The sequence below is a fragment of the Mus musculus genome, chromosome 7 (genome assembly GCF_000001635.26).
Source record: "Mus musculus strain C57BL/6J chromosome 7, GRCm38.p6 C57BL/6J".
Lineage (NCBI taxonomy): Eukaryota > Metazoa > Chordata > Mammalia > Rodentia > Muridae > Mus > Mus musculus.
The window spans coordinates 105,702,730-105,726,242 of NC_000073.6; the positions used below are offsets into that span (position 1 = coordinate 105,702,730).

At 44.5% G+C, this 23,513-nt stretch overlaps 1 protein-coding gene across 1 annotated transcript in view; it reads left to right on the forward strand.

Annotated features, from left to right (window-relative positions):
- Dnhd1 (dynein heavy chain domain 1) overlaps positions 1–19,071 on the forward strand; it is a 71,025-nt gene extending 51,954 nt beyond the window's left edge. The window contains exons 26-44 of the mRNA NM_001370803.1: positions 309–1,917; positions 2,091–2,299; positions 2,518–2,722; positions 2,795–2,897; positions 5,753–5,902; positions 6,139–6,321; positions 6,432–6,863; positions 7,018–7,480; positions 9,758–10,057; positions 10,255–10,407; positions 10,586–10,764; positions 10,886–11,851; positions 12,065–12,248; positions 12,448–12,561; positions 12,649–12,847; positions 17,143–17,234; positions 17,383–17,532; positions 17,731–18,542; positions 18,688–19,071. Coding sequence (NP_001357732.1) covers positions 309–1,917; positions 2,091–2,299; positions 2,518–2,722; positions 2,795–2,897; positions 5,753–5,902; positions 6,139–6,321; positions 6,432–6,863; positions 7,018–7,480; positions 9,758–10,057; positions 10,255–10,407; positions 10,586–10,764; positions 10,886–11,851; positions 12,065–12,248; positions 12,448–12,561; positions 12,649–12,847; positions 17,143–17,234; positions 17,383–17,532; positions 17,731–18,542; positions 18,688–19,038 — 6,854 coding nt within the window. The 3' untranslated portion in view covers positions 19,039–19,071. The remainder of the gene's footprint in view (positions 1–308; positions 1,918–2,090; positions 2,300–2,517; positions 2,723–2,794; positions 2,898–5,752; positions 5,903–6,138; positions 6,322–6,431; positions 6,864–7,017; positions 7,481–9,757; positions 10,058–10,254; positions 10,408–10,585; positions 10,765–10,885; positions 11,852–12,064; positions 12,249–12,447; positions 12,562–12,648; positions 12,848–17,142; positions 17,235–17,382; positions 17,533–17,730; positions 18,543–18,687) is intronic.
- The last annotated feature ends 4,442 nt before the right edge of the window (positions 19,072–23,513 follow it).

Below are 23,513 nucleotides of genomic sequence, written 5' to 3' on the forward strand. Positions count from 1 at the left end.
ATTTGCACTTTCTAATTGTGATCTGACCCAGTTTTCAACCATCTCAACTTACAAATATTATTGTAGTATTCTTTTCCTTCAGGCAATGAATAGGTAGGACCTTAGGGAGGAGAGAGAAGATGTCACTTTACTCTAGGAATGTGTGGAAAGAGAGAGCAACTTACTTAGAGGTTACCAATTATCAAAGCATCAGGTGCATAGAATTCCTTTACAACTCTGTGTGCTGGAAGCAGTTATGTGGCAGAGATGGGAGATACTTTAATGTGGACTTGCACATGTCCTTAGTGCTGGTTTGAATGTTTTTACAGATCCAGAGAAGAACTGCCAGCCAGTGCTGGAGACTCTGCGGCAGGCAATGGAAGGCACCATCTATGCCCACAACACCTTGGAATTACAGACTCTGCAGACTACAGTCAACTTCCTTGCCACTGCTACAGTGCCAGGCTACTCTGAGCGCCCGCTCTGTCCACGTCTCTACCGACTCTTCACAGTGCTGGCCCTGAACAGCATGACTCAGGACACCCTGTTGAGCAGGCATGTCCCTAGTATTCAAGCCTGGCTTGAGCGCTTCCCTTCTGTGGAGCGGGAGCACACTCTGGCAAGAGCCCTTGTCAGGGCTTCAGTGGAGGCGTGGGAGGCTGTGTGCAAGTGTTTCATGCCTTCACCCCTCCGCCCACACTACCGCTTCTCCCCACATTCTGTGAGCCACATTTTGGGAAGCCTGCAGCTGCTGCCTACCAGAATGGGTTCACGAGGTTTTGCAGAGACTTTCCATCACCAGGAGTATCTGCGACGGGTATCCGGCTTGCGTGGAACTCGCCTGACTATCATGATGTCTATGCGTGTCATGGTGCGTCTTTGGTTGCATGAGGCACAAAGAACATTTTGTGACCGGCTGGACAGCGATAGGGAACGTTCCCATTGTGCTAAGCTGCTTCTAGAAGTAGCTCAGAATGTCTTCTGTGGTGGGCCAGGGTCTGAGTCCTTGGCCAAGGACTGTGAGGAAGAGGAGGTGGAGGAGGAGAAAGTGCCTGAAGTAGAATCTGAAGAAGAAATAGCCCAGTGGGAGACCTTAAGCAACAGTGACAGTGGATCAGAGGAAGAGGAGGATCCATATGGCCTTCAGGCCACCACAGGCTCATTCCTCAGTGAGAACAGTCTAGCACCATTCCCCAGAAAGTCAGTAAACAAGGAGAACACAGAAAATGTAAGTCAGATGGCCGAGCAGGAGGAAGATATAAGGGATTCTAGCAGTAAGCTCCAGTCCAAGACACCCAAGCATGAGTGGCAGATGGCACCCCAGATGGACTTAAGTTTACCTTTGTTGCTACCGGTGCTATTGTTCTATCCCCAGGAGAGTCCCTCAGACCTGGTGTTCAGTCTGGAGCTTACACTGGGATCTAACTTTGAGAGTCCCAACTTGTACCTGGAACGGCAGTGGGAAAACCTTGAAAAGCAGTTGGTTGCCACAGCTGTTCGGCTGAAGATGAACTCTGGTTTTTCCCAGTGCCCTGTGATGGTCCAGCATGTAGCTCACCTGGTCAGAGTCCTGGCTAGGCCCCAGCAGCATGCTCTATTGCTCTCAGAATTCCGGGGTACTGGGCGCTATACAGCCATCATCCTGGCTTCTAGCATTTGTCAGGCTCACCTTCATTATTTATCGGTCGAATCAGAGGAAGCTATTTTCCAATGTCTCCGAGATGCCAGCTGGCATGCTGGCCTGTTAAACCAGCCAGTGGCTCTTTTGGTGCCTGAAGGAGTGAATGTTGCTATCTTTTGCCGACTATTGGCCCTGGCAACCTCAGGTAGCTTCCCTGACCAGTACACAGAAGCAGATCTGGATAACATCGAAGAGCACTTCCCCAAGGAGAACATTGCGAACAAACATGCCATTAAGAGGGACACAATACTGAATAGGTAAGGCCCAGAACCCCTCCAAGTCAGTTCTGCTTTTACTCTTTCTTGGCCAAAAAGACAAGAGAAAAAGCTATAAGCTGGCATGAGGGCTAAAGGGTCAGATTTGGAACAAGTGTCTAGATATGTAAACTGGTCTGGAGGATGATGACAGCTGTGTCCTCTCTGACTTCCAGGTTTTACCAGCAAGTGTGTAACAACCTCCACATGTTCTTCATGGTGGGAGATAACCAAGCCCAAAATCAGCTGGCCCCTACCCTTTTCCTGAATCTCCTTCAATTGACCATTGCCAGTGTTGAACGCTATGAACCCTGGGACCAAGCTTCTCTGGTCAGGATTGCTCAATTCTGCCTGGAGAATGATCACAGTCTACCTCTTGATGATGGTGAGCCACTTTTCATTTGTTCTGACTACTCATCCCGACTGACGAGTGAGAGTTCCTTCCCAGGGTGGTCTCATCTTCTTGACCTGATATCTCACTCTTCTTTTCTCCTTGCTTCTGACTGACATTTTCTACTTTCCTTCCTGAACTGAGAGCAGATCTTTTCCTTTCTCATTGCCATCCAATCCTACAAGGCCACACCAAAACTATTTCCATTTCAGGTTCCTTGAAGTACCCAGATTTCAAGCACTTAATTCCTAATGTGGCCAACATCATGGCTCGCATCCATGTTTCATCTGCCTGTTACCATAAACACATGTGCCCTGCATTGCCACTTGTCACCCCCAAGACCTTCCAGGACTTCTTGGATATGTTCCTGCAGCAACAGCAGCAGATGGTCCTGCAGATGAGGATGAGGGCCAGTCGGTAAGTGGCCCTACCCTTGCAGTTCACTTCCTTCTCTTCTGAGTCCACTCAAGAGGTCTATTGTGTTTCTAGCATTCAGACTGCCTTGAAGACTCTGAGGCTGATGGTTGAGAGGCACAGTACCCAAACCAGCCTGCTCACTGACTTGGAAGCACAGCTAAAAGGCTCCTACAAAGTAAGAGGAAGAAGACTGTGAGATTTACATAGTCGTATCAAGACAAGAGGATGAAAAGGGGGCCTGGGAATTCTCATTTCTTTTAGAGTCTTCTTCTCCTTGGTGAATCTCTTTAATTCCTGCTGCCTCTCCTGTTAGAGCCCAGGGCCCAAAGTTTCCCATGATGCAGCTCAGACTAGATTGACTTTTGTAACACAGAAATCTCAAGTATCTGCCCTTGGATGCCTTTAGTGTCGTGACTCGGTTTGGTATGTCCCCAAGATCCTTGGATTTCTTATCCTCTTCAGTGGAACTCATGACAGCCATCTGTCCTCCACCCCCATCTCTACTTTGTTTTGTATCTTTCTTCCAAAAGAAAAGAGAAAAAAGAAAAAACAAAAGAAAAAAAAAAGGAGGGGAGGCAAATGTATAAGACTGTGCCGAACAATGAGAAAATGTAGATGAATATGGAGATAAAGGGACATATACACTATAGCAAAGAAACAGAATCGTATTTAAATGGTGTGCTACACATCAATGTCCTGAATCTTTTTAGTTAGCCTCTGCTGCTAGCTGTTTCCCAAAACCATCTCCTTCCCTCCATTTCTAATACTTGCTTCATTTGCTCATCAGCTTCCCTATTTCCACTTGACTGTTACCCCAAATACAGTTCCTTTCTGGCCCAAACACCAATCATTTTGCTTTTCTATAAAGAGCCAATCACTTTTGAATGAATAAACCTCTCATGTCTTGCTAAAAATAGAGGGCAGGAGCTGTTATACCTTCACCAGCCAAATACTCCACTTGAGATTATTTGCACAAAGTAGTGGATTTTGTTTTTTAATACAATGGCTTTTGAAAAAACACTTTGTTTTAGTTTCTGTTGCATAAGACTTTGAAAAAGGCTCAGGACTGACTACTGAGAAGTGAACTAGTGTCCCATTCTGAATTAGGTAATCTCTTCAATTTTCAAGTAAGCTTTCAGGCCTTGCATGTCCGCATACCTCTTTATACCAATGTGAGCAGGGCTAGCTCCCAATGTTATATGTTTTCTATCATGTGCTATGTAAATTGTGGCCCATAGAGTTCTCAAGATGCTTGTGTTCTCTTCCTATGCTAGTCATCCTATGGTGGCCACATTAGACCTCAAGACACAGATGAATTCTAAAATGGGGACTGGGGGTAGTAGAAAGTTCAAAGTAAATAGGAGTCCCCTTTCTCTTATATCCTAAATTCTACTGTCTTGCTTTTGGTACTATGTTTTCTCAAAATAATTAATACCATGAATAATTGATCTGATTGAGGAGGCCTCCTATTCCTTAATTCCTTATATTACACCATAATATAGCAAGCTCTAAATATAGATGAGACATCCATAATCTCTGGGCAATCCTCTTAGATCTCTTGGCAATTCACTTAATGGTCCTAATAATGAATTGTTCCTGTGTTTCCTACCCCCCCAAAATTGTATTACTATTCTCTTAATCATCTAAGCCAAGACCCTAAAATCATTCTGTTCTCTTCCATTTTTCTCCTTTCTCATATTCAATTAGTTCATTTATTCATTGATATCACCAACAAAATTAATTGAACTCTATAACTTTTCCCAGGTCCTCAACATTTATGTCTGTATTTGTGTTTATACCTGCATGTAAATTGATGGGTAGATAAAAACATATATACATTCCTTGCATAGAAAGAAGCTCTCCATTCTGATTTACATCAGTAAAAACAGAGATCCAAAGAAGCTAAAGGACTTGTCTGTGCAATTTCAGTTATTCATATTTTGACAGAGAGAATCTAGATATACCATGAAATTTTTTCCAGAGAGGGGAGGAAAGGGGAGAAAGGAAGGGTGTAGCAAGGGCAAGGAGAGAAGAAGAGGTCCCAGTATGAGATGTATAGAATTAGGTGGGTGTTTGAAAACATTCCTATAAAATGTAATACAAGTTTATGAAAGATAAAGTACACCAAAGTTTTTCTCTGAGGTAAGATTTGGACAGGCATACAGGTAGGTGGAGGGGAAGAGTGTCTGGACTGGTGCACCAGCCTGAATGAAGGCACAGAGACTAGAGAATACACAGCACACTGGAGGAAGCCAAAGGTAGTAATGGCTGAAGACAATAGTGCTCTGGGAAAACAAAACAAAACAAGGAACATTGAGAGATGTGGCTACAAAGGCAAGTGTTAAGACACAAAGACAATGACATTCAGTTAAGAAAACCAATTAGGCTGCAATGTAATGAATGGCTGGAAGGTAAATGAGAAGTGAAACCAAGGTACCAATTAGAAAAGGAGTATGGCTCAGGAGAGAGATTCTGACTGTCAGCAGACATGGAATGGGGAATTGGGATAAGAAACCCTCTGGGGTATAATGGAAAGGTCTATAAAATGAGCTAGGGTTGAGAAAATAAAGGGGATGGAGCAAAGGGTAACAACAAGATTTCTTCTGTGACTAATCTGAGTATATTCTGTCAAAGTTCTTTGGAAAAAGGACACAGAGAATGCAGTAAGATAGCTCAGGAGACATGAACATATTTATCTGGGAGACAGAGTTGGAGGGGCTTACAAAAGGCTGAAGTAGATGGATACATAGTATAGGACTGGGGAAGAAATGTGGAAAAAGAGATTGGAGTTTTTAGAATACTGATACAGTAAAGAAAAACACTACTCTACACAATACAACAAGTCAAAGCCATAAGATTAGAGGACATGCAGAAGGGTAGGATGAGAAGAAATGGGAGCCTGAAAACTTTTATTAAGGAAGTATTTTAGGGGGTGGCAAAAGAAGAGACAGAGAGACCTGATGCCATGAAATGGGGTAGTCTCAGATAGCCCAGGGAATGGAGCTACAAGATCTGGGCCTCTGTTCACAGAGTGTTGGTATATGTCAAGGCCAACTCGAGCAATCCAAGATCATGTACAGGCAGAAGATGATAGAATGCCAACATCAGGAGAGCCTCATTGAGAATCTGGTCAGGCAGCATGATGCCCTAAAGGCTCAACAGGAGGTTTTCCTGGAGCAGGTAGGTTCTTCCTGCTACCTAGCCTGCTGTAGAGAGGACAACAACTCATAGGATACCCAGAGGATAGAATGGGGTGGCTAATAGTCAGGGTTCCTGCCAGGGAGGCCAAGATGATAGGGTGGCTTGGGAATGGACCTTCATGAGGACCCTTAAGAGAGGTGAGTTCTCTTGGAAACATACTGAAGAATGGACAGATCATCGCACGGTCTATGCAGCATGCATCTGTTCTCATTTAGATGGGCAAGGCATTTGTAGGTCCTTTGAGCCAGCTGCGGGTGGCTGACTTTGAGGAGATAAGAAGCTATCGAGCCCCACCAGAGTCTGTAGTCAAGGTGACAGATGCATTGTGTGACCTGTTCCACCAAGAGACAGGCTGGTCCAGTGCCAAGCAGCTGTTATGTACTGAAGACTTTTATCAGGTAGGGAAGATGAGGCATCATAAAGGGAGAGGGGTGGTATAAAGAGAGGCCTATTGAGTCACGGTCAAGGGCACCCATATCATCTCTCCCCTTAACACGTGTCCTCCCAGGAGCTGGTATTCTTCCCCAAAGAGAAGCTGACGGACTCAGAGTTGGTCAAGTTAAACGAAGCTCTAAGGGCTCCAGGTATGAGTGATGCAGCCTTGAGGTCAGTAAGCATTCCTGCAGCAAACCTGGCAGTCTGGCTCTGGGCGGTCCTGCGCTATGGGTTGGCACAACGCCGAGGATTGCCCACTGGCCTGCTGCTGCGGCAGGTAGATGCAACACTGGCTCGGGAGCAGGCACGCCTTGGCCAGTTCCAGTTTCAGGCCCATGATCTGCTAGAGCAAACTCGGTCTTTGACTAAAAAGCTAGAAGATGCCCAAGTCAGCCATAACCATGTAATGGAGACCCTCAATCAGGCACAATGTGGAAACTTTCAGAAATGGCCCATGGAGTCCGCACTGCTCACGCCCATGCACATGTGGACAACACAGCTCCAGGTAACAAGCCCATACCTTCCAGTTCATTTTATACCCCTCTTCTCCATACTTCCCCTCTGTATTGTACCTGCTCCCCTCAGGTAACCCCTGACTGCCCTTCCACATGCCCCCCCACCTCATCCCTACTCATGCTTTGGTCACTTGTCCACACTAGAAGTTGCAGGAGCAAGCCAAGACTGTGTTTGGAGATGCACTCTTGTGCTCAGCTGCCATCATCTATCTGGGTCCCTTCCCACCACAGAGGCGTCAAGAACTGCTAGAAAAGTGGCTATCTCTGTGTCAGGGCTCTGAGGAAGCCCTAGACCCAGATGATGTGGCACGGGCACTGAGGCAGAAATCTGTTGGGGTACCAAAGAACCCTCTGCTGCCCACACGTACTCCCTTCAGTATTTTGACCTTGCTGAGCTATGGATCTGAACTGCACCAGTGGGATCGAGACCTGAAGCCCCAAGCAAAGTCAGCCCGTCTGCTAGGCCTGCTGCTGCGAAGCCACATCCATTTCAGCAGTTCCCGTTGGCCTTTGCTAATTGACCCCAGCAACCAGGCCATCATGTGGTTGAATCCACTACCTCCAAAACAGAACAGGTCGTTGGAACCATCTCCCAAAGAGAGCAAAGGTAGGCATGGATAATGGCTGGTACTGTGCTTCTTGGGACTCTGAGCCCCCAACACTCAGCTTCCTGTGGTTTGCCCTTCCATGGTGGAGAGACTGACTTTTTGTGGCTAAACTATATTATTTTACCAGCATAAACCACATTAATAAATGGTCTCATTTACCAGTTTTGTGTGGTTGGTTTTAGCTCATGCTAAAATGACCCTAAATCTACATAGCTGACCAAGCCATGATCTTCCACTTCGCCAGCCTACTCAACACCACAGGAAATCTTACTTACAACTAAAGCTTACAATTTGCGGTAATATTTATTACTCAAATTCATGAATATTGAGAAATTCCTTGAAGATATTTTTATTTGCCTGTACCTGTGCCACATCCTCTGGGTCCAATATAGAGGGGAAAGATTTGGCTAAGTTTAAATCAGGGGCCTATCTGAATAGATAGAGTATTGGCAGGAACATTTCCTAGAAAAAGGGAATGAATCCATTTGTAAAAGAAGGAGTTTGGCAGTTGAATAGATGAGAGGGAAATTCTAGCCTTCTATGGACCTAGGGCCATTATAGAAATAATGAACTTCAAGACCTTGAAATAAGATCATTCTTTTCCTTCTATGAGTGACCTCTAAGTCCCATGACAGTCATCTTTTAGGAGACAGAGTAGAGGGCATAGATAAACAGTTGGGGGGGTTATATGAAAGAGGCAGTTACAGAGCCACAAACTAAGGAATACCTAAAATTCTACTCACCAGGGGATGTAAGAGACAAAGACAGATTTCCTTTTAGAGCCTTTGGAGGGAAGACGGCTTTGCTGGCACACTGATTTTAGACTTCTGGTCTCCACAACTCTTGAGAGAATATTAGTTTAAGACACTAAATTTATGGAAAGTTGCTATGGTCATCCCAGAAATTAATCCATACATCATAGTTGCAGGATGTGCACAACCCAGGTAGCATGTCAAAATTACTACTGGCAATTTATGTCTCTTCTGTCAGGAAAGCAAAAGATTTTCAGAAGTGTTGGGCAGAATTTTTGTCCCTGTGATTTTTTTTTCAAGTGCTGGGGATTGTATATAATAGGAAAGCATTGTACCACCAAGCTACATCCTCAGCCTTTAACCTTTGCCTTCTGGTATTCCTCCCATGTGGAAAGGTTCAGATGTACCAAAGGCTACTAATCAATGTATCTTAAGGGAAGCTATTAATCTGAATTATCTCAGTGAGCTCAAGCTAATCCAATGAGCCCTTCAGAGAAGAAAGGAGGAAAGAAAACAGAGAGATTAGAAGGCCAGGGAGCAGTCAACAAACTATTGTTGACTTGAGATGGATGGGGATGACATGTCAGCTGTGGGAAGGAAATAAATAAACACTGTGAAAATCCAGTAGGAGCCAGGCTTAGTGGTACACACCTGTGCACTCAGCTACTCAAGAAGCCACAGCATGAGGGTGGCTTGGGCCCAACAGTGTGAGGACAGTTTGGGAAACAAAATGAGATGGTATCTTAAACAAACAACAAATAGTCCACTAAACCTGATGGAGGACCTCCAGTCCCAGATGACCATACTGTGCTGGACCACTAGCCTTTAATACTTAGGGATAATAAATGGCAGCGTTAACTGGTTAAATTTGCAGTAATTTTTTAGCAAGAGAAAATGAATGCAACAAACGGTAGGCCTGGCAGCCTCCACTTGTACGAAAGCCATGTAAGAAAACAAACATTTATCTCGTCTTGAAGGAGAGGAGCATTGGGAATAGCAGTTCTCATACCACCTTGTATGGTTCCAGCACCCCAGCCATGACTAGTGTGATAATTTACAGTCCTTCAATTACAAGTCATTGCTTTCAGTTTCCATATCAAGGAGGACAATTTTCAGTTGTTACAGCCACAATAGCTTATGTTTAAAAAAAAAAAAAAAAGATGGGGGTGGTTACTGACTCCTCTAATCAACTTATAGAAAGGGCAGAAATGGATATAATTTCAGAGATGACTAGCTCTTCTTGGGAGCTAGTCTAACTTCAAAGTAACATTGTCAACCAGCATTTACTGTTTTCCATGTGCTGGCTCACACTGTGTATCATCACAGTAAATCTTCAGAAAAACTCTATGAGGTCATTACTAATATCAACTCCATTTTCAGAGGTGGAGACTGAGTCACTTAAGCAGCTTTCCTAAACTGTCTTCCTCAGACCTCCACACATGAACCCTCCCCTTGGGTGATCAGGACTCCTCAAAGTCCCAGCTCCTACTCTAAGAAACACTCTTTTACAACTTTCCATCCCAGAAAAGTTCCATGTGACAAAACAAGACAGTGGGGATAATACAGAAGATGAACTGGAAGATGAGAACAATGAAGAGGAAGATGAGGCCAATGAGCAAAGAAAAGAGCAGAAAGCAGAGGAAAACAAGATTCAGGGAGAGAACGAGCAGGAAGTACAAGAAACAGAAAAAGAGAATGAGCCAGAGAGCTCAGGCTCACACTCAAGTCTCCCTTCTGAGACTCAGTCTCTGCCCTCCTGCCTCACTGTGCTCTCAGGCACTGACCCAGAGTTGGGTCCCCAGCTCCTGGAGGCAGCTGCCAATGGTAAGAGCTACAGCCCCCATTTTCTTTTCTGATTCCCTGACCCCCCAATCCTTTCATGCCCATTCTGACCTCAGCTCTGATCATGTATCTCACTGTGTTGAAGAATCTTATAAACCAAGAGAAGCAGATCTTGTGCTAGAACTGGATGGCATGGTGCTGGTGTTATGGATAGGTTGATTTTTTTCCCCCCTTCACAGGCTTGCCTGTGCTCTTGACCAATGTGGAGCTGAGCCTAGGGTGCCAAGAACTTCAATGGCTGTTGTCAAAGAAGAATCTGAGTCCACCCTCCGTGCAGCCTGGCTTCTGTCTCTTTCTGAGCACTACCTTTCCCATCCATGCTTTGAGCCGAGGTGAGACCAGAGTGTAAGTTACCAGCATAGCTTTGTAGATATACTAGGCCCCTAGAATCATCCCTAAGGAGCCTTTCGTTCAACTAGGCCCAGAGAGAACTATGACAGAGCCACATTCCCTGTCTATTCTATCCTTGACTCTGACATGGGTAAATTAGTGTTTTCCATGTGACCCAAGTACTAGGTTTTGAAATGCTGAAAGGGTTGAATGTTCTGGATCTGGGTCTGAACATGGAAATACTAGAAGAACAAATGCTGCATGAAATCCTGTGCAGAGAGCGCCCTGAGCTTGAAACCCGCTGGCAAGATCTCAAAATCAGAGCAGCAGATACCTATGAAGCTATGAAGGCTGATGAGGTGCATGGGGGCCCAGTCTGTGGGTGGGATAAACATTGGTAAGGTTCAAGTATAGAGCTAAAGATGATGTTTGGGGACCATCACAAAGGTGCAGGTCCATCCAACAAATTACCACATTTAGGAACAGTTGCTGGTGACATTGCTACGTCAGAACCAAAAGCGTCAGAAACCATCCAAGTTTTTGAGAAAAATGGTGAGGACTCAGGCAAAGATATGTCAACTGAATGCTCAAATGGAAGAGCTAGAAGACCAGAAGCAGGAGGTGGTGGCATTGTGGGCACCCTACCGGCCCGTAGCTTATCATGGAATGGCTATGGTAGAAGCTCTAAGCCCTCTACAGAACCTTCTGCCATCTTTCTGTATGACGTCAGAGAATTGGTTGGCAGTCATCAGGCGGGCTATAGACAGTATGAAGTCATATGACAGTTATCGTGGAGAAGACTTGCCCAGCCATCTGCTTCGGTTGAAAATACACCTGGCCCGCCAGCTGCTGACCAACACTGTGGTTGCCCTAGGCTTGATCCAAACACCCTTGGTGGGTGCCTTCGGTGCTTTGGCCATGCTGCAAGTGACAACGAAGACACCAAAGCTAGAGAGATTGGCATTATGGCCTGGACTGTCAGCCTCTCCCAGCTCAGGTCACAACATGCAGATCCCTGGTGTGATTAGGCCAGCCTGGCTAAGTTCAAAAGCCTGGGAAGAATGTGGAGCATTGGAACTGTTGCCCCCATTTGCAGGGCTGTGTGAATCCCTGGCAGGTCACTCTGGTGTGTGGCAGGATTACCTGTCACTATCATCCACTGTGCTAGGTCCTGCACCTGGTCCTAATTCTGAGCCACTTAGCCTCTTCCAGAAGCTGATTCTGTGGCGGGTACTGCGACCAGATTGCCTGGCAGGTGCCCTAGCAGACCTCACCACCAGCCTATTAGGTCGGCCACTAGATGAAAACCTGGGTGCTCCTACCATGATCTTTGAACATATTCAGCCTACTCAGCCCATACTGATCTTGCTGCCACCACCTGGCCACCCTACAGCCACCCTGCATCCTGTGACTGTTATCCGGAAACTGGCTGCCAATCACGAAAAGGTTTGGATCTAGTTACTTGGCCCAGAGTGTGTGGGCTTTTGTGGGCTGTGATAGAGTGTGTTTGTGTGTGTGTGGGGGGAGGTGCTGTCCTAGCATTCTTATGGGTCTTTGTTAATTACATGGGCACTTTAGGATTATTGTGGCATAACTGAGTCTATCAAATCACCCCAAGATCACCTTGAGTCACTCTGTCACCTTTCTATTGGTTCCCAGCCTCAGCATCTACATGTGATAGCACTGGGCTCGGAAGACTGGGATCCTGTATCAACTGTAGTCAACACTCTATGCCAGGCTATGCTCCAGGGGCACTGGCTAGTGCTAGATAACTGTCATTTGATGCCCTTTTGGCCAAGAGAGCTCTTACAGCCATTGCAGGGACTGCTGGATAGAGCCAGGGGTAAGGGTACTGCCTTGGGATGGCTTGGGATACCCTACACTTGGTCCTAAGTCTTTCATGGCTGATCTCCGAGTTCAAAGCCTATCCCTTTGGCCTTGTGACTGATTCCTGTTGCTCCAGTCTTGAATATGGCCCCTGAACTTGTGGGTCAATTCATTTATTACCAGAGGACTTATTTCAGCCCCTTATCTGACTTCAGTGGTCTCAGACTCTGAACTGCTAGCTGAACCAGAGAGCAGGAGTGTGGTCACCGTCCATAGAGATTTCCGTCTTTGGCTGATTGTGCCTACCGAGGCCAGTACTTCCTTGCCAGGTGGGAAGCATCCCCTAACAAGCTATCAAGTCCAAGAGAGGGAGAGTAACTACAGCTTGCTGACTTGGCACTCTACTTCCTCCACAGGGATGCTGACCCAGAGCTCCATGCCTGTTTTCTGGAATCAGTCCTTAGAACTGGGCCGGATCTTGATCGACAGTTTGGATTCCCAGCAAGGACTCTGCACACAACCTCTCACCCAGACACTGCCTTTATTCTTCTTGCATGGTCTCCTACTTCACAGACAGCTCTATGGGTTAAAGCTGCAAGCACACAGGGGGCGCTGGTGAGTGATCCACCAGTCCCATTCAGTCATCCAGCAAACACTGGGTATCTTCCACATGGCCTCTGAAGAGTGAAGGCAAGGAAGTCTTCTTCAAAGACTTTATTTGCCATCTCACTTTTAACCAAGCCTTAAAAGCAGAAGCAAATTGGGTAGACACAGGGCTTTTTGAGCAGAGGATATGACTTTAGTGTGGCTGTGTGCACATGTAAGGGATGGACTAGAAAGGTGAAGTTTATCACACTTGCCTTTTAGGACCATGGCAAGAGGCCCCCAGTTATTCGGCAGACATCAGGAAGCCACTAAGGGAGTTTTAAATATGAGAGGATACTTGATTCTGTCTGCTGAAAGCATTACCCAGGCTGTGATGTGAAGAACAGACAGGAGGCAGGACTGGAAGAAAGAGCAGGGTTTTTTGTTGTTGTTGTTGCTGTTCTTGTTGTTGTTTTAATTTATTTTTATTAGATATTTTCTTCATTTACATTTCAAATGATATCCCCAAAGCCCTCTATACGCTCCCCCTGCCCTATTCCCCAACCCTCCCTCTTCCTGGCCCTGGCATTCTGCTGTACTGGAGCATATGATCTTTGCAAGACCAAGGGCCTCTCCTCCCATTGATGACTGACTAGGCCATCCTTTGCTACATATGCAACTAGAGACACAGCTGGGGGGGGGGGGGTTACTGGTTAGTTCATATTGTTTTTCTTCCTATAGGATTGTAGACAGACCCCTTTAGCTCCTTGAGTACTTTCTCTAGCTCCTCCATTGGGGGCCCTGTGCTCCATCCAATAGATGACTGTGAGCATCTACTTCTGTATTTGCCAGGCACTGGCATAGCCTCACAAGAGATAGCTATATAAGGGTCCTGTCAGAAAAAAACTTGCTGGCATATGCAATAGTGTCTGGGTTTGGTGGCTGTTTATGGGATGGATCCCTGTGTGGAGCAGTCTCTGTATGGTCCTTCCTTCTGTCTCAGCTCCAAACTTTGTCTCTGTAACTCCTTCCATGGGCATTATGTTCCCCATTCTCAGAAGGAATGAAGTATCCACACTTTGGTCTTCCTTCTTCTTGAGTTTCATGTGTTTTGCAAGTTGTATCTTGGGTATTCTAAATTTCTGAGCTAATATCCACTTATCAGTGAGTGCATATCATGTGAGTTCTTTTGTGATTGGGTTACCTCACTCAAGATGATATCCTCCATATCCATCCATTTGCCTTAGAACTTCATGAAGTCACTGTTTTTAATGGCTGAGTAGTACTCCATTGTGTAAATGTACCACATGTTCTGGATCCATTCCTCTGTTGAAGGACATCTGGATTCTTTCCAGCTTCTGGCTATTATAAATAAGGCTGATATGAACATAGTGGAGCATGTGTCCTTATTACAAGTTGGAATATCTTCTGGGCATATGCCCAGGAGAGGAATTGCTGGATCTTCTGGTAGTACTATGTCCAATTTTCTGAGGAACCGCCAGATTGATTTCCAGAGTGGTTGTACCAGCTTGCAATCCCACCAACAATGGCGGAGTGTCCCTCTTTCTCCAGGTCTTCGCCAGGATCTGCTGTCACCTGAATTTTTGATCTTAGCCATTCTGACTGGTGTGAGGTGGAATCTCAGAGTTGTTTTCGTTTGCATTTCCCTGATGATTAAGGATGTTGAACATTTTTTTCAGGTGCTTCTCTGCCATTCGGTATTCCTCAGTTGAGAATTCTTTGTTTAGCTCTGTACCCCATTTTAAATGGGGTTATTTGATTTTCTGGAGTCCAGCTTCTTGAGTTCTTCATATATTTTGGATATTGGTCCCCTATCTGGTTTAGGATTGGTAAAGATCCTTTCCCAATCTGTTGGTGGTCTTTTTGTTTTATTGACAGCATCTTTTGCCTTGCAGAAGCTTTGCAATTTTATGAGGTCCCATTTATCGATTCTCGATCTTACAGCACAAGCCATTGCTGTTCTATTCAGGAATTTTTCCCCTGTGCCCATATCTTCAAGGCTTTTCCCCACTTTCTCCTCTATAAGTTTCAGTGTCTCTGGTTTTATGTAGAGTTCCTTGATCCACTTAGACTTGAGCTTTGTACAAGGAGATAAGAATGGATCAATTCGCATTCTTCTACATGATAACCGCCAGTTGTGCCAGCACCATTTGTTGAAAATGCTGTCTTTTATCCACTGGATGGTTTTAGCTCCCTTGTCAAAGGTCAAGTGACCACAGGTGTGTGGGTTCATTTCTGGGTCTTCAATTCTATTCCATCGATTTACCTGTCTGTCGCTGTACCAGCACCATGCAGTTTGTTTGTTTGTTTGTTTGTTTTTACCACAATTGCTCTGTAGTACAGCTTGAGGTCAGGCATGGTGATTCCACCAGAGGTTCTTTTTATCATTGAGAATAGTTTTTGCTATCCTAGGTTTTTTGTTAATCTAGATGAATTTGCAAATTGCCCTTTCTAACTCTGTGAAGAATTGAGCTGGAATTTTGATAGGGATTGCATTGAATCTATAGATTGCTTTTGGCAAGATAGCCATTTTTACTATATTGATCCTGCCAATCCATGAGCCTGTGAGATCTTTCCATCTTCTGAGATCTTCTTTGATTTCTTTCTTCAGAGACTTGAAGTTCTTATCATACAGATCTTTCACTTCCTTAGAGTCACACCAAGGTATTTTATATTATTTGTGACTATTGTGAAGGGTGTTGTTTCCCTAATTTCTCAGCCTGTTTATCCTTTGTGTAGAGAAAGGCCACTGATTTGTTTGAGTTAATTTTATATTCCAGCTACTTCACTGAAGCTGTTTATCAGGTTTAGGAGTTCTCTGGTGGAATTTTTAGGATCACTTATATATACTACCATAGCATCTGCAAATAGTGATATTTTGACTTCTTCCTTTCAAATTTATATCCCCTTGACCTCCTTTTGTTGTCTAATTGCTCTGGCTAGGACTTTGAGTACTATATTGAATAGGTTGGGTGAAAGTGGGCAGCCTTTTCTAGTCCCTGATTTTAGTGGGATTGCTTCCAGCTTCTCTCCATTTTGTTTGATGTTGGCTACTGGCTGGCTGTAGATTGCTTTTATTATGTTTAGGTATGGGCCTTGAATTCCTGATGTTTCCAAGACTTTTATCATGAATGGGTGTTGGATTTTGTCAAATGCCTTCTCAGCATCTAACAAGATGATCATGTGGGCTTTTTTTTGTTGTTGTTTTTTGGTTTTGTCTTTGAGTTTGTTTATATAGTGAATTATGTTGATGGATTTCCATATATTAAACCATCCCTGCATCCCTGGAATGAAGCCTACTTGATTATGATGGATAGATCATTTTGATGTGTTCTTGGATTCAGTTAGCAAGAATTTTATTGAGTATTTTTGCATTGATATTCATAAGGGAAATTGGTCTGAAGTTCTCTATCTTTGTTGGGTCTTTATGTGGTTTAGGTATCAGAGTAATTGTGGCTTCATAGAATGAATTGGGTAGAGTACCTTCTGTTTCTATTTTGTGGAATAGTTTGAGGAGAATTGGAATTAGGTCTTCTTTGAGGGTCTGATAGAACTCTGCAACTAAACCCATCTGGTCCTGGGCATTTTTTGGTTGGGAGACTATTAATGACTGCCTCTATTTCTTTAGGTGATATGGGACTGTTTAGGTCATTAATCTGATCCTGATTTAACTTTGGTACCTGGTATCTGTCTAGAAATTTTTCCATTTCATCCAGGTTTCCCAGTTTTGTTGAGTATAGCCTTTTGTAGTAGGATCTGATGATGTTTTGGATTTCCTCATGTTCTGTTGTTACGTCTCCCTTTTCATTTTTGATTTTGTTAATTAGGATACTGTCTCTGTGCCCTCCAGTTAGTCTGGAAAAGGGTTTATCTATCTTGTTGATTTTTCTAAAAAAACCAGCTCCTGGTTTGGTTGATTCTTTGAAGAGTTCTTTTTGTTTCCACTTGGTTGATTTCAGCCCTGAGTTTGATTAGGAAAGAGCAGTTTTTAAGAAGGCTCTAAGGAAGAGACCATGAGATAGGCGGTAGGGACTAGGGTGGGAGTCAGAGTAGAGGTCAGGAATAAGGTGAAAAGAATAAGGATGACTTCTAGATGTCTTCTTAGACAACTGGGCAGCTGGTGGTACCTCTTACTAAGGTAGAACAGGTCTTATGGAGGAAGTGAAAATTGCAATAGGGAGCAAAGCAGTAATGTCCAGTGAGCCCTCATAAGTCTAGAGCTCAGGAGAGAGGTTTGCCCTGAAAAGACATGAGAGTCCCCAGTCTATTGTTACTAAAACTGTATTCTCTGTACCTCTACCCAGGAGTCAAGTGACCTTGACCAGGGCTCTTCAGATCCAAGAGCAGCTGTGGGCTAGTCTCGGGAACCCCAGTGCTGCCTTGCTGGAGCTGACTGGTGAGATTCTCCTCCTGTACCCCAGAAGACCTGGAAAAGAGTGGGGTGGGAGTCTGAAAGCTAGACACATGTGATGGGTAGACACACAGCTCTGTTTTGAGGGGCAGTGGAAACTGGAAGGGCTCAGAGCCTCTGACTTTATCTGCAGCTTCAGTTCTCTACGGAGGTTCTTTGGGGGACCTAGAGGACAGAGAGGCCCTGGTTAGCCTGACAAGAACCTGCCTAAATCCCAGAAACATGAACTGGGACCAGCCACATACTCCCCAATATCTCCTGGCCACTCTGATGCCCAGCCCAGGTAAGCTTCAGGCAAAAGTCCATGCCCCACGCTGGGGTGGGGACTAGTGCATTGCACTGCCGTTCCCCACAGGAGTACGGTTATCTGCACCAATAAACAAATGAGCGGGCAAGTTGATAGTTATGGAGTCAGAGGAAGGCCTACTTCCTCGGGTCTGGTGGGATAATCTATTTTGTTCCTCTCACCTCCAATTCTAAGAGCTAGGGGAACTGGATGCCAGGACAGATTGCAAGGCCCAGATGCACCTACTGCCCACACCACCTGAACCTCGTACCTGTGGACTAAACGAAGCGCCCCAGGCCTGGCTGATGAGACGCCAAAGTCGTGTTCTCCTGAATGCGCTGCAGAAGTGTTCATCCACGTGGGTTCCTACAGTTTGTGGAGGAATTGCCCAGCGCAAAGAAAGGCAACTTCAGCAACGCCTGGCACAAGCCAAGAAGAGGCTGGTGGCACTTCAGGCTTTGCTAACCAACAACCGTATTCGCTCAGGCCAGTGTGTCACCCCCTGGGCAGTGTTAGGACCCAATGCCCGGCGACCTCTAGAGGGTTTCTTAGAGACCGAGGTGCTGGAACTGAAGCACCTGGTGGGTACACTGCTGTGTGACCTTGACTGCCTATTGCAGCAGCTGAAGGGCGGGACCCCATGCACTTCCAGTCGCTGCGCTAAGGTAGCCCAGGCTCTTTGGGCTGGACACCTACCTCAGCCTTGGAGATCTCATGCTCTTGCTGGTTCACAGCTTCCCTGGCTATGGCTGCGGCAACTGTCCCGCCGTGGGCACCTGTTGATTCGCTACCTGGACAGTGGCATGAGCGAAAATGCCAACAAACCAGAGCGCATATTTCACCTGTCGGCTTTCCGCCACCCTGGTCGCCTGTTGCTGGCATTGCGTTGGGAGGCTGTCCTGGAGAACTCGGTGCACAACCCCAACCTTCCTGGTCACCAAGACTCTATCTCTGGCAGTCTCCCACCTAAATGGCAGGAGTTGAGCAATCACCCTCTGCATATTTGGGTATTCTGAAGCTACTCTTTCTGCTCCCCATTCATATCCTTAAAGTATCTGATTATATCCCATCCTATCCATCCCTGACTGATTCATTTTTCTAGCTTTGCCTAACTGTTTTCTGGTATCCCCTTCCCCACCCCCTACCTCACAGGTGGAGAATGGTCCAAATCCCAAAGTTCCTAAGATGGGACTGCTGCTGACTGGGTTACAACTCCAGCATGCCGAGTGGGACCAGACAGATGGAGCCTTGCAGGACAGTTTTTCCAGCCAACCCTGCCCCCTGCCTCCTGTCAGCATCAGCACACAAGCCCGGCGTGGCAAAGATGCACCTGTCTCAGCTGGTCTGGGCATGTACTCCTGTCCTGTATACATGACTGGGCCCTTTGGCACCACTAAGCTGCATAGCAAGAACATCCTGATGCACCTGCCACTCCCCACAAGGCTCAGCCCTGACACATGTATTCAACGGAGAGTACATGTGTGCAGCCCAACTTTAACCTGAGCCCTGACCAAAATAAAGCTGTAGTGATGTCAAGAATGACTTCTGGCATTTGGAAGAAGATAGGCATAAACGTGCAAAGCAGGAAATAGGGCCCAATGATGGGAAAGGACACTATTCACATAGGAAGAAGGGGGATGTACAAGTGGGGCAAAGGCTGTGGGGACACTTTGGGTACAGGGACCTGTTGTTTTGTGTTTACAAAGGGACAGGCAAACCTCCAACGGCTAGCACAGAATTCTGGGTCGTTGCTCAGCTCTCTACTGTGGTCTCAGCACTTGAACTAAATATCCAGTAGGCCTCTTTGAATGGAGAACACTACAGTTTTAAGTTGCTAAAGGAATTTAGCAGCATTTTTTTGGAATGCCCCAGTTCTGCCTTAGCACATTCTCTGAATGAGTCATATACCCCAAACAAAGGCCAAATGAGATTCACAACCCCTCACTCATTCAACAATAACCAGCTGAGGAGGCACTCTGCCACACAAGTGTTCTTTTAGAACCAAACTCCTGCTTTCCTTGGAAACCTACTATCTGAAGTTCCAGGAACAGGTTACACCCTTTAAAAGCACTCTCCCCCAGGTGACTAGACCATGCCTTTTAATAGCTCATTCATGCACTATTGAGATTAGCACCTTCATTATCCAGTTAGCCTCTAATAGCAGCACCATGAGGGGTCCAAGCCTTCATACCCATTTGGGAGATACACCATATCCAAACTTCACCAGTCCACAACTGGGCCTCAAAGTGTCATAATGGAAAGAGCATCTTCCCCACCCTCTATGTTTTGAGACAGGGTCTTGCTATGTTACAACCTGGATTCAAATACCTGCCTCAACTCTCCAAGCTAAAACTAGAGGCACAAACCATCATATCTAGCTCAAATGCATTGCTCAAAAGTCCAAATTCCATGTCCTCAGACCTGAACTCTTAGCTGTAAAACTAAGTAAATATTCCAAAACATAGCAGTCCCATTCCAAGAGGATGGGATAGACACCAAAGAAAGAGTACACCAGAGCAAGAATAAAACCCAGCAGAACAAAAGTCCTGTAGCCCATGGCCAGAAGCACTTCTTTCTAAGGCTTGCTCCACTCACTGTGGCTTTCCTTGGCAGATGCTCTATGCCCATGGTCCCTCTGTCTAAAGTCTCCTCCGCAGCTCCACTCACTCTCACAATTTCACACACTGGCAGAGACTTACTGCAGGGATTCTGGCTCTGCTGGTCACTGGCTTTTCAGACTTTGCTTTGAAGCAGAGAGAAAACCTAGAATCCCATAACTCTTAAATTCCACATGTTGGAAACTCCAGCATTACATAGGCAATTGTCTGTTGTCAGCTCAAGCTGTAGCTAGCTCTTTTTCAATGGCCTCTGAATAATATCTGGATGGCTGAACACTGGGAAACACTTTCCTAGGTGGTCCTAAGTGAACAGCTCTTAATGCAATCTTTTTACTGAATCTAAAGCCTTTATACCCTTGTGCCTAGCATGGGTAGCAGCTAGTCAATTTCTGAGATGCCTTCAGATACTTTTCTGTTGTTTTGATGCCAAGTTCTGATAACTATTTTGTATGTTTTGTCTTGGGGTTTGTTTTAAAGATTTATGAGCATGAGTGTTTTGCCTGTATGGTATGGTATGGTATGGTATGGTATGGTATGGTATGGTATGGTATGGTATGGTATGGTATGTATGTGCACTATGTGTATATCTAGTCCTGTGAAGGCCAGAGAGGGCATTGGATCCACTGGAAATAGTGTTATGTAAAGTTGTGAGTACCATATGGATTCTGGGAACCAAATCCAGGTCCTCTACAAAAGCAACAATTGTTCTTGACCACTGAGTTGCTGCTTCAGCCTCTATCTTTGAGACAGGGTTTCATATAGTCAGTCTGAACTCGAATGTACTATGGAGCTACACTGACATTGAACTTTTAATCCTTGTTTCTCTATCTACCAAGTGCTGGCTGGCAATGGTAGTCATGCACAACCACACAGTCTACTCATAAAATGGCCCGAATCTCTTCAACAGCCATATATCTCTTGCCTTCAACTTTAATTTTTTTTCCTGCTCACACTGAAAGAATTTCAAACTTTAAAACACTTGGCTTTTGGTAACAATTCTTGCTATAAATTTGACTAAAAGCAGCTAGCAATAACCATGCCATGCCTTGATGCCATGCTGCCTTGAAATGCCCTCTGCTGTATGTCTGAGCCTTTAAGTTTGGCCTCATGCAAAAACTGGATACTACTAAAATATAAAGTTTTTTTTTTTTTTTGCTGGAATTAAAAATGGTCTGTAGTCCAGTTCCAAGAGAGACCTTATTATCTTCTTTATTGTCTACACTCCTATCAGCATTCTGACTTTCTGAATTCTCACCAGAATTGCCCATTAAGCATTTCTAACAACATTCTGAGACCTCTCTAGCTTACACTTCTCTCAAACCAATCCCAAAGAGTCACAAATTCAGGTTCAATCACAACAACCTCATTTGTCCAGGATAAATCTATAGTTAGACTTTCTGTCAATGTGACAAGAATCTAAAAGAAACAACGTATGGAAGGTGCTGTCTTGGCTCATGATTGCAGGTGTCTCAGTTCACAATGGATGATACCACTGCTGGGCACCTGAGAACAGGCCAAACAGCAAGGCTGTGATCGTGAACCGAAGCATGGTCACGAAGATCAGGAAGCAGAGACGGACAGGGGAAACAGCTGCAGACGCGATGTGTTCTTCAAGGCTATATCACCAGAGACCTGCTTCCTTCACTTATACCCTACATTTTAAAGTTCTTACCATTTCTCAAAATAACACGATTGGGACAAGACCTCCAACATATTCAAGCCATAGAACGTGTGTGTGAGTGTGTGTGTGAAAAAATTAATATTCAGAGCTAGAAATGTGACTTATTTAGTTTAGTTGGTAGTTTTTGCCTATATGCACAAAGCTTTGTCTTTGATCTCAAGCACTCATAAAACTGGGCATGGTGGCACACACCTGTAATCCCAGCCCTTGGGAGGTAGAGATAAAAGGATCAGAAATTCAAAGTCATCCTCAGCTACATAGTGAGGTCAAAGCCAGAATGGGCTACAAGAAACCCTGTCTCCTAATAAAATTTAGAAATAGTATTATCTACAAATTTGAGATTACATTTTTATGTGTTTAAATAAATTATACTCTCGGTTATTTATGTTCCTAGTAATACATACATACATACATACAAAGAATCACTAAAGCAATTTTTCAAATTTGTCACTTTATATGAATGGCAAACCAGAGAAAAATTGGGATAGTTACTAGACACAACTCAAATGCTGTTTTTCTTCCTTTTGGGTATGGTTGGAAGGTTTTGGGGTTTTGTTAGTTTTTGGCCACCTGTGAAGCTATATCTCATACTGATAGTTGTCTTGGTCAATTATATACATAGGTGCACAAAGGATTCCTTTCCATTTTGGCAATGAGATGATTTTGTTTTTGTTCCCTTTTCTTGTCTCAGGGACTATAAGAGAAGATGTTTAGATAGTGTTTCCATTAGTTGGGTCTCTTAGTGTGATCAGAGTCCCTCTCAATCTATATTGATAAGGGAAAAAAAATCACATTGGAGGTGAGATGGCTTGGTAGGCAAAGGTACCTTACTCCAAGACTGGCAACCTGGGTGGAATCCCTTGGAATCTCAACATAAACAGATTCCCACCAAATGTTCCCTGACTTCCACACACATACATGGCATACATGTAGCACCACTCCCTCCAAAGAAAAGAAATGGAACTGTAAAATTCTTAAAACTATCACACTGGTTTAAATCATTACTGTTTTAGGTTTTTATTTTTTTGTAAGATGACCTAGCCACTCCAACTGATATATGTATACTAATAGTTTAAACAATCAATAAATTGTGGTTTATTCACAGTAATAAAGATGAAAAGTTGCACTGCACTTAGTAATATGGATGAATGGTAAGGAGTGCAAAAATCTAGACACATGGAAAGGCTATTTAGATATGGAAGCTTTAGTGGTAATACTATGTAGAAGACCAAGAAAATAACATTGAGTCAAAGTAGTGGGAATTTTGTGGATAAAGAGAAAAATGTTGCTTGTGTTTGAGAAGAGGTGGGGAAGCCTTAGGTGGTAATGGCCTTCTGCTGCTTAGGCTGGGTGGTTTTCAGAGTTAAATATTGTTTTGTGTATTTTTCCTTATCGGTGCTTTGTTCTCTTACATTAAAAGGACTTTAAGAGATTACTAGTACCTCAAAAAACAGTAATATACTTCTCACTGAAGTGAAGCCTAGTCCAGGTGTTCCTAATCATGTTGACTCTAGTTTTGGTGATGCTCAAGATTTAGGCACTCCTGCGAAAATGCATCAAGTTGGGCAATGTGGAAATAACACAAGGGAAGTGTTCGTTAGATCCAAGTCTGGAAGCAGCAGTTTCATTATCAACCAATTGTCTATATTATCCGTTGACACACAACTCTATGGGGATAT